The following is a 17,171-nucleotide window of genomic DNA, read 5'->3' on the forward strand; positions in this document are numbered from 1 at the left end:
CAGGCTTCGCTCCCACCTCCACTGCCCCGCTTGCTTCTTCACGGCTTTGCTCCCTTCTGCAGCACTTGGCTTATTTCTACGTTGTCTTCAGTCTTCACTCTGTGCCTGCATATGCAAATTAACCACCATCTTTGTTGGGTTGATTTGCATACTCATCTGATTGGCTGGTGGGCGTAGCAGAGTGGCACCAATTTGCATGTTTCTCTTTTATTAGTGTAGATACTTATTGAGAAAGGATAAATGTGTTTAAATTGTGCCTATATTACCAGATTGCACAGATATGTACATAATGAATACAGTTGGAGAAATAGTATCATTCCTTTGATATGTGGGTGAAGGAGCACTGAGAGAAATTTTGAATGGCAATCCTATTAAATTATAGCCTAAACAGAATTTTGCTTTTATAAATTCATAAAATTTTTAAAATACAATTTTTAATAACATTTATAATCATATGGGATTAAGTATAATTAAATGTGGACCTAGGTAATATTATGTTAGTTTCTCTATGAATAACTATCACTGATGCACTTCCTTGAACATAGCTGTTCTTCTATGGCTGCTAACTCACTAGTTTACAGCTAAAATTTACTAGCCAGAAGACCTGAGGGGGTTCAAGAGAAAAATTGGATTTTCTCATAATTGAAGCATCTTCTGCTTTAATATGAATTAATGAGATGGCAGGTTAATATATGGAATTTTCTTTACAATCATTGTTCAAGAAACAGTTTTATGTTAAGAAACAGGTAGGCTAGAAAAAGTACAGTTCTAGTTAGTTTACTGTCTAGGACTTTGGGTAAGAACTCTAGTGATGCATTTTTTCTTTTTAACACAGAATTCTGTTCATTTACTTTCATTTTAACATAAGAATTTTATGACTCAACATAGAGGGTTTTTATACTTAGGAGAAACTTTCCTAATGCTCAGTAACTTAATTTCTTCCTTTTAAAATAATGTTTGCACCAAGGATATTTAGTTGCTTATAAAAGATTGACTTCCTGTTATTTATGAGGAAGATAGTCAGATGAGCCTTATGAGCACGATAATATTATATATCAGCTTTGAAATAAGTGTTTGAAATAAAGCTTAAAGTCTTTTGAATAACACAAATAAAGACTATATATGAAATTAACTAATGCACATGTATAAAAAGCTATTTCAACCCTTCTTTGAAAAAATACTTTTAATATTGTATTTTACCAGTTTCATGAGGTAATAGCTCATGTAGCTATTTTTAAAAGGAAAAATCAAAGCTCTAAATTAAGTAATTAGATAAAGAATATAATTAAGTACATGGAGATAAAAATAAAAAACATATTAAGCTGGCAGTGTAGAAAAACTTGGGGGAGATTGCTCTTGCCTTTAATTACTAATAACATGTTACATTTGGTTAGCCTTAACTTGTGTAATCTTAAGAAAATTAAGATTGTGAAATAATCTCCACATAGTTCTATTCTAGCATTATTCAAACATAATGATATGCTTCAATAAGAGCACACAGTAAAGTAAGTTACTATAATTTCCTATTATGAAAACTACTTTGGTACCCCTGACAAGGTTATTTGTTCCTAAAATATTTCTTTAAAATAAAAAATAGAGTAAAAAAAGATTAAAATCATTCTATAAAGCCATGCTCTACCATGTTCCCATGGTTTAGGTTTTGATTATTTTTTGTTGAGAAATTAGGAAATCACCTCTAATTTGTTTTACTCTTGTGTTTTCACTGTCAGGAATTATGACTTTACATTCTTATGATCATAACTAGAAGTCTGGTGCATGAATTCATGCACGAGTGGGGTCCCTCGGCCTGGCTGACGATTGGAGCCAATTGGGGGGTCTGGCCTACCAGGGGGAGGGACCGCAGCAGGTTGGCTGGGCGGGGAGAGGGACCGTGGGAGGTTGGCCGGCTGGGGGGAGGAATCACGGGAGGTTGGCCCCAACAGCAAGCTAACCAATGGCCAATTCTGCGAGGAATTGGGCTCCCTCATCCCTCCTGTCTGGATCCGGGGTGTGGGTGAACCAGATTCGGGGCTGTCAGGGCCCCAGCAGCAAGGTCTGGGTCAGTGCAAGTCATAGCTACTAGCCAGTCATCTGGTCGTTCTGGACATTTGGTTATAACGGTCGCTTAGGCGCGCTCGCACACACACACACACACACACACACACACACACACACACTAGAGGCCCACCTGCCTGCCTGATTGCCCCTAACTGCTTCTGCCTGCCAGCCTGATCGCCCCATAACTACTCCCCTGCCGGCCTGATTGATGCCTAACTGCTCCCCTGCTGGCCCGATCACCCCCAGCTGCCCTCCCCTGCCGGTTCAGTTGCCCCCAACTGCCCTGCCCTGCCAGCCATCTTGTGGTGACCATCTTATGATGGCCATCTTGTGGTGGCCATCTTGTGATGATGTGAGGGTGGCCATGTAGTGACGACATCGCACGACACCACCTAGGCTTTTATTATATACGATAGATTCCTACTGTTTACCCCTGCCCCAGCCCTCCACACACCTTCTGTCTTTATCCATAGTTTGTCTATTCCCAAGATTTTTATTTTGACATCTCTTGGTTGAGTAGACATTACCATCAAGTACTTTTTGTCTTCGTATTTTCAGTAACTCATGAATGCCATATTTTCTGGTATCTTACTTATTTGGGACTATTGCCTTTTTTAACCAAAAGGTAGATTGGCTAGTAATAAAATTCTCAATTCACACTTTTTCCTCTTAGCTTTGCAGATGTTACTACAGTGTCTTCTAGATTTGATTGAAAGTCATGGATCAAGCTCTTCTCTGCTTATCGTTTTCATCCCCCTACACCACCCACCAACACCATGGTCACTTCTCTTCTGCCTGGATGCTTGTAGGAATCAGTTCTTTATTCCTGAAATTCAGTACTAACTTCATTAGGCTAAATCTAGTGATTATTTTTCCTGGAACATAATATGAAACTGCACTTTTAGTTCTGAAATTCAGATTTTTATTTTATTTATATCTTCCATTAAATCTTTGAATAGTCCATTCCTGTATGCTTTTTTATCAGAAACTTTTTCTACATGTGTTTTTCTACTAAGTTGGATCTCTTTCATCTGTCTCTGTCAGCTTTTCTCTGATTGTAATTTTGTCTTTTCGATTTAGTTTTAGGTTATTTCCTTATACTTGTTCTTCCTTCATTCAACAAATACTTTAAGAGCATGTTCATATATTAGGCACTATTCTAGGTACTATGGGTAGAACAGTGATAAAATAGGTGAAGTCCCAGCCTTCATGTAGTTACTAGGAATATTGGTTAATAATACGGATTTTGCAATCAAAGAAAACACGATAATTTCAAGAGAAACATCAGAAGTGCTTTATTCAAAGTAATGTCCATCGCTAGCTACACATTTCCCCCATCTTTCAGGTAATTTGTGGATACCGTCCCAATAGAACTTTTCTTGTTTTGAGGCAAACCATTCAGAGGCCCAATTTTCCACTTCTTTGTATGTTTTGAAGTGCTGCTCAGAAAGTACATGTGCCATCGATGGGAACAAGTGGTAATTTGAAGGAGCAAGGTCTGGTGAATACGGCGGGTGGGTTAATACTTCCCAGGCAAGATCTTTTAGTGTGTCTTTAACTGGTTTTGAAGTGTGTGATGGTATGTAATCATGAAGCAAAATTACTTTGCTGTGTCTTCTGGCACATTCTGGTCATTTCACGATCAAATCATGGTTCAGATTGATTATTTGTTGTCGGTAGTGATCAGTATTAACAGTTTCACCTGGTTTTAGAAGCTCATAATACACCACACCTTCCTGCTCCCACCAAACACAGAGCATTGTCTTCTTTCCAAAGCCATTTGGCCTTGTAGTCGATGTTGATGGTTGACCTGGATCAACCCATGATTTTGTGCATTTGGGATTCTCAAAATAAATCCACTTTTCATTGTCAGTCACAATTCGATGCAAAAAAGACTTTCTTTGGTGCCGTTGAAACAACATTTTACTGATGACTTTTCGGTTTTCCATTTATCTTTCGCTCAGTTGATGTGGCACCCATTTTCTTTCCTTTAAAATCTTTCCCATTGCTTGTAAACAATCAGAAATTGTTTGCTGAGCTACGTTTAATCTTTCTGCAAGTTTTTTTGAGTTTGACACACATCTTCATCCCATAATGCTTGTAATTGTTGGTCTTCAAACTTTTTTGGTTGACCTGGACGTTCTCTGTCTTTCACATCGAAATCATCACTTTTAAAGTGTTTAAACCAGCATTCACAAGTATCTTGAGATGGAGCATGTTCACCATAAGCTTCCCGAAGTATTCAGCAGCTCTTTTTTTGGCACGAAATTTGACATTTTTAAGTGTAAAAATATCTATGATGTTAACACCTTCAGAAAATTTGACATGAAGTTTTGAAGCTTGTTGTCAATACAACAAAATAGCATACATATCAAACCCATATATATCAATATATGTGTAACTCCATCTATTGAAAAAAAAAATCCACATTATTAACCGGTACACCTGGTATGTTTGGGGGAAACTAACAAATTAATATATATATATATAGTTTGTCTTATGGTATTAATTGCTATGACAAAATTAGAATTGTATGTTGGGTGGAGTCAGTTGCAATTTTATATTGTGTTATCAGGAAAGGGTTAGTGATAACACATTTGAGAAGATAACTGAAGAAAATAAGGAAGCAAACCTTGTATACCATGCAGATATTTAGAGGAAATTGAGAGAATGTCAAGAACAAATGCCATGAGGTGGCAGCATGATTGGGGACGGGTAAAAGGAGCTGTAGGAGATGAAGCAAAGAGATGGCAAGGTCCCAGATCATGTGTGATTTTGTACACTGTGGTAAAGACTTTGGCCCTTAAAGTGATTTTAAAAAACAATGGAAAGTTTTGATTGGCGTGACATGGTTTTTATTTTTTTTATTATTGTTTTTTTGTTGTTAATCCTCACCCGAGAATATTTTTCCATTGAATTTTAGAGAGAATAGAAGGAAAGGGTAGAGACAGAGAGACAAACACCCATGCGAGAGAGAGACATGGATTGGTTGCCTCATGCATGCGCCCTAGCAGGGGCTGGGAATCGAGCTTGCAACTGAGGTACATACCCTTGACTGGAAATGAATCCAGGACCCTTCAGTCCGAGGGCCAAAGCTCTATCCACTGAGCCAAACTGGATAGGGCATGGAGTGACATGATTTTTAAAGATTCACTCTGACTGGGCCTTCAGAATTCTTGGCTATGTTTTAAATTGTGTTCTCTTTTTTGTTGTTTGTAGACTTTTATCTGTAATTACTTTGTTTTTCTTTTTTATTCCCCTGACCTCAGCAAGTTCTCATCTCTTTGCATTGTCTTACCTCTTTCTTGGAACTTTTCTTAGAGGTTTCTCTTTAGAGCTTAATTTCTCGGAAGTTGTGTATAGATAGTAGTTTGCAAGTTCATTCTCTCCTTTCCTGGGATAATTTCTTTCAAATATTCCTATTACCTGTATTCTGTTCAGTTTACTCTGCTCCCTTATATCTTTGTTCTAGTCCTGTAATGGATACTTTCTGATTCTTCATATCTTTGAGGAATATGCTCTCTAGAACAGCTGTTTGCTGAAGAATAGAGTAGGGAAGGGCAAAAAGTGAGCATCAGTTAGGTTTATTTTCTTCAAATAGCTCTCAGACCAAATGTGTTTTCTCTTAATCCTAGCAGTGGACTCTCTTTAGTTATTGATGTACTTAGGGTAAATGGGGTGACTTGGCAGCTCCTTAGATCACAGGTTCTTAGGGAGTGATCTCCTGGAGATTGGCTTTACCCTCCATCTTCAGCTGAGTCAGAAATAAAAATAATAATAATAAAGATGGTCCCTCCTCTCGCATTGCCCCACCTTGTTCTTCTGTGTTATAAAGTTAGAGTTCTGTAGGGAGCTTCTCTTATGGAGAACCCACAGTGCTCATTTGAAAGATTGTTAGGGATTCTAGGACACAGACAGCAGAAAAAGGGGACAGATGGACATACACACAAACACACTCTTTTAAAAGACTCAGTATTTCCAGGATGCGAAGAAGCTTCACTTGACTGTGTCCTTCCTCATTTTGGTACAAATGTCACTGTATTTGGTGGGAATTCTTCATAGTTTGGTTGGTGGTGGTCACTGTTATCTTGTATTGAAGATGATATTTCTTCACATCCTCTTTTATATTTTGTTGAGTTATTTAGAAGAGTAATACTCTCTTTAACCTAAAGTTCAGAACTAAATTCATTGGAAATCAAATATTTATACATGATGCATCTCTGAGATTTGTTGATAGGAGTTTCATTTTTGAAATATTACAGGTAATCAAACTGGTGAATCCTTCCATAGAACTCACAGTAACACTAGAGTCTAGTAATATTAATTTCACAATTATTATTGAACTAGAGGCCCAGTGCACAAACATTTGTGCACTCGGGAGGGTCCCTCAGCCCGGCCTGTGCCCTCTCACAGTCTGGGACCCCTTGGGGAATGACCACCTGCTGGCTTAGGCCCGCTCCCCGGGGGATTGGGCCTAAGCTAGCAGTCAGACATCCCTCTGGCAGCCCGGGAGCCCTCAGGGGATGTCCACTTGCCAGCGGGGAGCAGGCCTAGCTGCAGTCGGACATCCTTAGCGCTGCTGAGGAGGCGGGAGAGGCTCCCACCACCACCATTGTACTGGCAGCCGTCAGCTTGGCTTGTGGCTGAGCAGAGCTACCCCTGTGGGAGCACACTGACCACCAGGGGGCAGCTCCTGCATTGAGCATCTGCCCCCTGGTGGTCAGTGTGTTTCATAGTGACCAGTGATTCCCAGTCGTTCTGCTGTTAGGGTCAATTTGCATCTTACCCTTTTATTATATAGGATGGGGTGAAATAAGAGGAAACAATGATTGCTTTCTATATCTTAAATACTATACTAAATTTAGTTTTTTCATTTATCTCATTTTGTCCTCTTGACTCTAAGGAAACTAAAGCATTTAGAGATTTATGGCTGAAAGTTGTGCTACTGATTAAATTTAGAGCCAGCATTCAGTTCCAGGCCATCTGACTACAGAGTCTGTATTCTTAACTCTGTTATAATCTGAATGGCTTTTCCTCTCCTCTGCATTTTACCCTACACACATATTACACCCCCCCCAAAACCCCCAGCATTTAGTAAAATTTGTGTAGGCAATGACTTTAGTGAAGAACTTCTGTTTTAAGGACTACATTTTTTGGCTATCTAAGTATAGAAAATTTTATGGGAGCTATTTATTTACTGTTTGTACAGGCATACCTAGGAGATATTATGGGTTCAGTTCCAGACCACAATAAAGCAAGTATCTCAGCAAAGAGAGTCATAATATTTTTGTTGGTAGAAGGTCTTGCCTTCAATTTGTAAAAAACGCAACATCTATGAAGTATAATAAAGCAATAAAACAAGGTATGTCTGTATTTAAAACCAGAGGTTTAGCAGTACCTCAAACTTTTCTTATATTAGATGGTTAAATAACTGTGTTGTATAAGGCATTAGTCACAAGTTCATTTGAATGTATTTTTATAGAAAATAGAGTTCTTGATAAGGAAATACAAATATTATGTTTTTGTTATTAGGAATCAGACCTAAAGTGTGTGACCCTTGAAAACCTACAATGCTGGTACATGAATTTGCTAGGACTGCCACAACAAAATACCACAAATTGAGTGCCTTAAACAACAGAAATTTATTTTCTCACAGTTTGGAGGCTAGAAGTCCAAGATCCAGGTTTTGGCAGGGTTGGTTCCTTCTGAAGGTTGTGAGGGAAGGAACTGTTCTAGGCCCTTCTCCTTTGTGGCTAATAGATGGCCGCCTTCTCCTTGTGTCCATCTGTACATGCCCGTTCAAATTTCTTCTGTTTATAAGGATACCAGTCATATTGCATTAGGACCCATCTAATGACTTCATTTTAATTTAATTACTTCTGTAAAGACCCCATTTCCAAATAAGGTTACATTCTGAGGTGCTGGGTTAGGACTTCAATATATGAATTGGGGGGCTGTGGCTACGGTTCAATACACAGTATCTGGTGTCCATAGCTCCCTCTTAAATGATACAATGCAGCTGCTGTTGTTTTATCCCCCAACATTACAGGTGGAAAATGGAAATGTAATTATCTACTTCACTCCCAACCTGAAAACAGAATCTGAAGCTTTGCCACTGCTTTTGGTAGGCGGCCAAAGGAAAACATTATTTCCAGTTTGGGAAGAATAGTGAAAATACTTGGCTCCTGCCCCAGTTCACTGGTTATGGACTGTCTGCTCTATGGCTTAGGAGCAGAGAAGAGAACTATTCTCTGCAAATGGAAGTTTTAGTAGATTATTAGTGGTACTATTTATAATTATTACAAACACATGTGAAAAATTGAAATAACTTTAATAGTATCAACTATCAAGTATTTAGCCTAGATCAGAGGATGACAGACTTTATGTAAAGGACCTTACAGACACTCTGGCAACTACTCAATTCCTTTAATTTGAAAGCTACATATTTAACACTTAAATGAATAGGTGTGACTCTGTAGCAGTAAAACCTTATTTACCCAACAGGTGGGCTGTAATTTGAATATCCTTGGCATGGATTATAAAGATACTACTTCATCTATTTAATGTTAAAGTAGAGCAGGGTGTTTAATAATGTGAGATAATTTATTCTGAGTATTTCAGAATAGGATAGTATGTTATGACTCAGCGGTTCTCAACGTGTGGGTTGCGACCCCTGAAAATACATCCTGCATATCAGATATTTACATTACGATTCATAACAGTAGCAAAATTACAGTTATGAAGTAGCAACGAAAATAATTTTATGGTTGGGGGTCACCACAACATGAGGAACTGTATTAAAGTGTCGCGGCATTAGGAAGGTTGAGAACCACTGTAACTGGAAATGGATCTTACAGATCTTTTAGCACAAATCAAAGAGTTGGCAGTTGGTGACTGATTGTATTAGGGATCCAGCAGGTGGATCAGTTATCTTGCAGAATGAGACCTAGAGTCAAATGGGATACTCTGATTTAGTGCCTGACTTTAGAGCTCACTTTGCAGAAACAGGAGCTCCCTGTGTTGTTGGAGCCTGAGGTCCGTCCTCTCTCACCCCAGTTTTCCTGCCCCATACACATAACACACACAGATGCACATACACATGTAGGAGGCAGGGATTATGATCAACAAATGAAGTCCTGGGCTATGGGTAACAGCCCCAGGTCACACAGCCTATTGGTTACAGAACCATTATTAGATCACAGGCCCCACTCCTGGGCTCCTTCCACTAACCCCTGTCTCCCCACACGTCCAGACCTCTCTTTGACTGCTTTGCTGTCTAGAGCCCAGAATAGACTGATGTAAATAATCAGATTTTTTATTTTTTAAAATTATTTTCTGGTCTATGTCTAAATGAGCTAGACATTTATCTAATTCTGAACATCTTACCTTAAATAACATTTTTATGAAAAAATCTATTCTTTCAGGGTATATTTTTATATGTATGAATTACTAAATGAAAAGATTGGGTAAGAGGAAGCTAATTGTCTAGATTTTTCTATATATCCTAACTATGGTATCAAATGGATACAGCCTATTTCAGTGACCCTGCTGTTGATTTTTGCTTGTTTATTCTCTTTTGCTTTTAACATATCAGAAATCTCATCATATCTCTACTCTGGAAAGGTGAATCTAAATTCAGATATTTGACAATGGCATAGATTTAGGCTGCAAATCTTAAGGGCATGCTCTGTTGATGTACATGGACTTATGGGAGAAGGTGAGTCTAGAATAGAAAGTTATTTGATTTTATACCATTGGGACTAACCATTTTGGATTTAATGTGATGTACTCCTAGCACTTAAGAGGTATTATTCTGTAAATGTTGGTTTGCAATAGTCATCAATGCCATATTCCTTAAATTGCTATCTTTATTGTCTTCTCAGCAGTGCTTTCTTCTACCATAGGGTCTCCCACTAACCTACCTTCAACAGTTGAGATGGGGCTATTTTATTTTATTTTTTCCTGTTTTAATGACTAGGATCACACACTAGTTAAAGACCCATAGCTAGTAGTTTCTAGAGCTATACTTGGAGTCACTGCACTTGAATATTCCTTGGAACCTCATACTTAAAACAGAATGTAAACATTAGGAGGTCTGAATTCTAGCCTTGATTCTGCTCTGGTTTACTCTGACAATGAGGTGTTCACTCTGTCTGCAGTTCATCTAGAAAATAAGGAGGTTGGACTAGATATGTAAAGCTAGTTAAGATTTTGGGTATAAACCTAGGATTGCTGATAGTGCAGGCCCTTCACTAGTTCCTTTATACTTCTAAGAGCCAGGGCTGTTTTTATTTGGTTGGGGCTTGGGTACCAAATCAGTGGATTTTATGGAGACACTAGATTTCCCCCCACCCTAAAAGTTTGCATTTTTATCTTGCTAAATATATTTCCGTTCTATTAGGGATAATTTTTGTCTATTGACTTAATGATTTTTAAACAGCTATCCATTGTTGATTTTTTTTAAAATTATTACTTCTTTAAGCCTTTAGGTATTAAAGACATGTGGGTTGGTTCACCTCTTTCTTTCTCAATTTTTTTCTTAAGTTGATAGTGATTATATCCATTTTATGCAGTAACTTTATAGTACTAAGGAGTTTTTAATTGTCACTGGAAAACTATTTTGATATTATATTGTTCTATAACATGTTATATTCATTAGTAAAGAAATATAATGAAGACTTCTTAATGGCCTACATTTTATGTCTGAGTGTTTTTATTTATTTAATTAATTTATTTGAGTTCCTAACACACATTCTAAAGTGGGGACTGATTTTTACTTTGGATATGCTCTGTATAAAGGTGGCTTTTTTAGCCTATCCATGATCTTTTATTTTTAATAAAAGAGCAAATTCCTTATTGGATAATAATATCAATTAAAAATAGTTTTGTTTTGTAATTTAAGGGTAATTTATTAGCAGAAAGTATTAAAGTGAAGTACTCATTTTTCAATTGTTATTCAATTTGGACTATATATAATTATTTAAGGAGATTTACTTAAAATATTTTATGTAAAATATTTCAATTTATTTTTTCTTCTTGTTGCAGGAGCTAGAGTTAATGCCAAAGACAGCAAATGGTTGACACCTTTACACAGAGCAGTTGCATCTTGTAGTGAGGTATGAAATTTCTCTTAGTAAATATATTGTATATAAAAACATTAAGTAGGCTTGCCTGTGAGCTCATATTTAAATTCAGTATTTTCAAAGGAAGGAAAAGCAACCAAAATTGGAGAGTCTGAAGTAGAGAGGAGTAGAAAACGTACTTCCTACAAGAGAGAAATTATTTTTCTATCTGTCTGGGTCCTTGGTGTGCTGTATGTAGCTGATGAACTATGGAACTTGGGTTTGGAGAAACTGGCTTCAGATATCACTTGCCACTTTCTAGTTTTGTGATCTTGGGGAGCAAATCTGAGGATTATTGTGAAAACTGAGATACAGTAACTAAAATATTTTAAACTCTGAAATTTCATGGTAATGCTATTAAGTTTGTGGTCAGCCCTCTTGTCAGGAAATTTCTTTAAATGCAGTCAAGGAAGAAGTAAATATCATCATTGTAATCTATTAATAAAATAGTCATACCTACCAATTTCTTGAGAATATGAGTTAAAATTAGTGGAGTTCTCCCAGATTAAATCATCAGAAAGAACATTGTATATTTCCAGAGATTGTGAAACAACCCAAAAATTCTTAAGAATTTTCTTTAATTATTTTAGTTAATATTAGAGGAAGATTGCAGATTCTACCCAGAGACTTGACTGACTGCTGACTTTTAAAAAAAATTATGTACTTAGACTGAATTTAAGGGGAAGCTGTAGATTAGAAAGCAAGAACCCTAATAAGTTTCTTATGTCTGCTTTTCAACCTAAAAATTACTGGACTATGTAGTATTATTACTTTTTTGTAGGATTATGGGAAACACCTATAAAATGTGACCATTCCATAAAAATAAAATTTCGGTAAATCCTGAGGTTCATTTTTTTTTAAAACAAAAATCTCATAATTAGGAAACTGCTAGGAAACCTAGTCAAGATTATCAATTTCATGAATGTTCTTTTAATTATTCACATTTCATCCTGAGAGCATAAGAGAGCTTATACTTATTTCATTTAATAGAAAACATAACCACAGAGGGGTATGTAAAAGGAAAAATTGTAGGTAGCTTTCGGTTTATGTTTTTGAGATACCATGAGAGAAGTAAGCCCTACAGAGGATGAGTGGAGTAACTATTTTTTTAATCTTCCCAAGGACATATATAGCTAACACCACTGTGGGTGCATGGTAGAGAGGTTAGTTTATTTCATACAGTGGATGCCTGAAGGCTTAATTCCCTCACTGAGCCTGGGTTGACTGCTTCAGATTAAATATCCCAAGCTCCTCCTCAGCTCTCCTACAGTGAGTTTCTGTCCACTTGGTCGTATTGGCTGGCTGTCTCAGCTTGTATGTGCCACTGATTTGTAACTTTCATTCTTCAAGTATAGCATACACTTCAGCTTTCTTTTGGTGCAGAATATTCTGAATGAATTGATCTCTGAGTGTGAGGGCTTTGTGTGTGTGTGTGTGTGTGTGTGTGTGTGTGTGTGTGTGTTAATATACTTTTGCTAGAGGCCCGGTGCACAAAGTCATGCATGGATGGGGTCCCTTGGCCTGGCCAGTGGTCGGGGCCATCTCGCCCAGTCTGATCGGGGCCGGCCAGGGGGAGGGACCATGGGAGGTTGGCCGTAGGAGTGCACTGACCACCAGGGGGCAGCTTCTGCGTTGAGCATCTGCCTCTGGTGGTCAGTGCGTTCGGTCACTTAGGAATGAAAATTTTCTATATATATATATATTTATATTTCAGAGAGAGGGAGAGAAACAATCAATGATGAGAAAGAATCATTGATTGACTGCCCCCTGCCCACCCCACACTGGGGATCGAGCCCACAGCTCGGGTATGTGCCCTGACTGTGAATCCAAACGTGAACTCCTGGTTCATAGGTCGACACTCAACCACTGAGACACACCAGCTGGGCCATTATTATTTTTATAAAAATTATGCATGCTTGTTACATACTTATCAAGCAATATAGAAAACTTTAAAAATAAAGCAACAAATCATCCAAATTCTTAACATACAAAAATAACCTGTGTTGAAATTTGGTGAACATTCTATGCCTATATTAACAGCTTAATTTTTTCATTGAGTAACAACTTATTAACTACTAAATTAGTTGCCCAAAGAAAGACAGAACACATTTGTTTTAATCTAAATTGCCTGGCTCTACTGATAGATTTCCCAAAAGTATTAACAAATCACTATCTTATATTAAGTTGATAGAGCAAAATTTGATACAATGCCCAGTACAGTAGTTTTCTAGGAGTGTCCCCCACCAACCCTGGGAGTCCACATCACATTACTGGATCCTGTGGAGGCTGAACATTTATTTATTTATTGCCTAACTCCAGGAATTACATATTAATTCTCTCAAGATAACTGAGTTTAAATTGCATTATCATTGGAGATAAGAGCAGTCCATCCAAACATTGTGTTTATTTGCAGATTTGTTAGCCCTTTTTCCTGTACCTGATTTCAAATCAATGGTAAAATTGCTTAAAAGGGAAAGTGGAGCCAAGGACAACAATGCTGTAGGGACTGTTCTCAATTAACCCCAAACTGTGAATAAATACTCTTTGGATATAATATGTTAACCTGTTGTCATCATCCCATATTTAATCATCTTATTTAAATTGATGTCATAGGATATGTACTTAGCTGGTTTGTTTTTTTCTTAAGTCAAGGCACACTTTGACAGCATTAGTGAAACTATGTAAATACCCTTGATTATGCCTACATTACTTTCTAAATGCTTATAATGGGTTGACAATATGATCCTGAATTTTACTGGGATATGACATCAGACACATTGGTTTGTAATTTCCAGAAATTTACCTGTTTTGTTTTATATCTCCAGTCATTAGAAATTTCTTTAGTTTTCTCTGAATTTTCAAAGATCACTGCTACTGTGATCTGACAGGCATTATTCTGAGTAGTAAATGGTGCTATAGTAGTCAGCATGGGGTGCCATAACAAAATTAAGACTGGGTGTCTTAAACAATAGAAATTTATTTTCTCAGTCTGGAGATTAGAAGACCCAGGTCAAGGCCCAGCAGGGTCAGTTTCTGGTGAGGGCTGTCTTCCTGGCTTGCAGGTTGCCACCTTTTCACTCTGTCTTCACATGGTGGAGAAAGGTCGGGGGGAGGGCAGGAAATCTTTCTCTCTCTGCCACCAGTCCTATCAGATTAGGGTCCCTCCCTTATTATCTCATTTAATTTTAATTATCTCCTAAAGACCCTGTCTTCAAATACAGTCACATAGGGAGTTAGGGTTTCAATATATGAATTGGGGGGGTAACCATTTCAGTACAAAGCAGTGAACCCAGGGTTAAAAATTTAATCTCTCTTGATTCTAGAGTCTTTCTGTATTTACAGCCTTCCTTAGGCGCCATCTTACCTACCCTAATCTACCATAAACTGGATTTATTCTTGCTTTTCAGTGAAACAAAACAATAGTTTTGATTTTTCTACTCTTGGTAATGAAACATAAATATTCCCCAAACTTTTCAGAAGTTTTAATATATGCATCACGAATTCCAGAGTAGGAATGAATAAAGCAAGCCTGGCATCTACAGTATGCTATATTTGCCCAATTTATCCAATTATAAATTCTTCATCCTGTTTTTAATTATTTGCTCACATGTCTTTAACATACCTACTGACATTTCCCATATAGACAATGTTAGTTTTATTCCCCAAGTTACAATATACCTTTTTTAAGATGAGGATGGAGAATCCTGACACTGCCTAGTTCTCCATAATTTTGAGAATATATAGAGAATATGTGTTCTTCTATGTATCCTTTCCCCCTATTTCTTTTTTAAATTGAAATATAATCTACAGTAAATTCAAGTGTGTAGTCTTGAATTTTGGCAAATATACACACCCATGTAATCTTTTCCCCAATCACAACAAAAAGGTTTCCATCACTCCAGCAAGTTCCCCAGGTCCCTTTTCAATCAGCCCTCCTGTCCCCAGGGGCAGCCCATATTCCGATTTCTTTCACCATAGAGTAACTTGGCCTATCCTAGAACTTTATAAAAATGGAATCATACAGTATGTGCTCTTGTGTCTTGACTTTGTTCAACATAACATCTTTTAGGTCCGTGTATATTATTGTGTATATTAATGGTTCATTCCTTTTATTGCTGAATAGTATTTCATTATAGTATGAATGTACAACAGTTTGTTTATCCATTTTCTTATTGCTGGACATTTGCATTTCTGGTTTTTGGCTCTAACAAATAAAGCTACTATAAACATTTTTAGATGGGTCTTTTGAAATTTCTCTTGGGTAAATAACTGGAGTGGAATTGTGGGATCATAGGGTAGGTCTCCATATATCTTTGATTAGCTGGCTGACTTCCTTAGTACGTTGATTGATTACTGGGCTTCTATCCAGTCTTTTCCCAGCCCTGTTAAATACTTATGCTATTTCCCATATTTCAAGCAGTTCTGGTGACTTTTTATTTCAAAGGCTTAAAAGGCTACATGTGAATCATGGGTAATAGTATTTTGTTTAGTCTTCCTTGCTACTTTGCATATTTATAGTTATTTTATGCTTTTGAACACTTTTCGTCTATCTTTTGGGTTTTTTGGTGAATAACAGACTTAAGATGAGTGGTAGACAGGTGTGATATCCCCTATTTACAGCTAAGAAAACTGAGTGTCGATTTTACTAGACCTGAGATGCTTCTATTCTGGTTCTAGTCCTTTACATTTCATACAGTTTGTCATTCATCTACTGAAGATAGGATTATCACTATAAGGAGAATATTATATTTTTAGTTCTGATTATATTGCTTTATATTAATGTCAGTGGCATCCTAGATTCCTTAGAATCTTATTGTGAGATGTGAAGTTTTCCTTATGCTTCTGGGAGACAAAACCCTTTGGAGAGTAAACTCTTAAATTGCTTTGTCAACACTAACTTTCCTACCAGGTAGCCTCACAGCAAAGACTTCAAATATCCCACCCCCCCTTTTTTCTCATGAACTAGATCCTAATGATTGCTTATTTTGTAAAATATAGTACTGGTAGTACTTTGGAACATGGTTATGTTTTAAATTTATATATATTTAATGGCAAAGCAATACATTTCCTTAAAACTGTTGAAAGTATAAATTAATTTTATCTCACCATCTAGAAAAACTAGATATAATGATTGTTTTTAAAGAATATTTGTTAATATTTCTTCTTACACATTTTGATAGAGAATGTTTTATCTTGATGCATCCTGTATGACTCTGAGTACTGCCTTTAGTTAAAAATATATTTGGGGGCGTGGTAAATTTCTACTTGTTTACTCAGGAAACTTTATTTCTTTCATATATAAAATTGCTAAAACTGTTAACTCATTTGTTTTATAACTTTTATCTTCATGTGTTTTAGGAAGCAGTTCAGGTACTTTTGAAGCACTCTGCAGATGTTAATGCTCGAGACAAAAATTGGCAAACCCCTTTACACATAGCTGCTGCTAATAAAGCCGTAAAGTGTGCTGAAGCTTTGGTACCTCTTCTGAGTAATGTGAACGTGTCTGATCGAGCAGGGAGAACTGCATTACATCATGCAGCTTTCAGTGGACATGGTGAGGTAGGTGGTATTCAAACAGACAATGGTGCTCTTCCCCTAAGTCCTCCCACTCCCTCACCCCAATTATTAGTGTACTTGCCTTTTTAGCCATTCCTTAGTTCATGATATAAGCAAGCAAAAATATTTATCTTGGTGATTTAGTCTAATTTTACTATGAAAGCCTTTAAACTTCTTTCATAATTCATGATATAACTTTCTCAAATTTAGAAATTTATTTATCAGATGCAGCCCCTGCACTTACTTGATTTTCATAGTCAACCTGGGGAGATAGGAGAACACTGCCAACTATAACACAATGTGAAAACTGTGTTCTGTTGTTGGAAAAATAGTCTCGGAAGACAGAAGTTTATTGTGCTCCCAGAAATAGAATAGCAAAGGAAGGTGGGGTTTAGAAGACATTTTCTTACTGTTTATTACCAATATTTAGCCAAG

At 37.0% G+C, this 17,171-nt stretch overlaps 1 protein-coding gene across 9 annotated transcripts in view; it reads left to right on the forward strand.

The window, feature by feature from the left end:
• The window catches only part of ANKRD28 (ankyrin repeat domain 28), a 139,447-nt gene that overhangs the window by 73,831 nt on the left and 48,445 nt on the right, over nucleotides 1-17,171 (forward strand). For 6 of the 9 annotated variants that reach the window (XR_011473679.1, XR_011473680.1, XM_070433359.1 and 3 more), the window contains 2 exons: nucleotides 11,104-11,174; nucleotides 16,539-16,739. Coding sequence is in view for 7 of the 9 variants with exons in the window: in XM_070433359.1 (XP_070289460.1) it covers nucleotides 11,104-11,174; nucleotides 16,539-16,739 (272 nt within the window). In the remaining 2 variants the exon portion in view is untranslated. The remainder of the gene's footprint in view (nucleotides 1-11,103; nucleotides 11,175-16,538; nucleotides 16,740-17,171) is intronic. The other 3 variants (XM_070433360.1, XM_070433363.1, XM_070433361.1) reach the window with 1 other exon arrangement.

The sequence above is a fragment of the Myotis yumanensis genome, unplaced genomic scaffold, assembly GCF_028538775.1.
Source record: "Myotis yumanensis isolate MYYU_CA2020_CCGP unplaced genomic scaffold, mMyoYum1.0.hap1 SCAF_14, whole genome shotgun sequence".
In the NCBI taxonomy this organism is placed as follows: Eukaryota; Metazoa; Chordata; class Mammalia; order Chiroptera; family Vespertilionidae; genus Myotis; species Myotis yumanensis.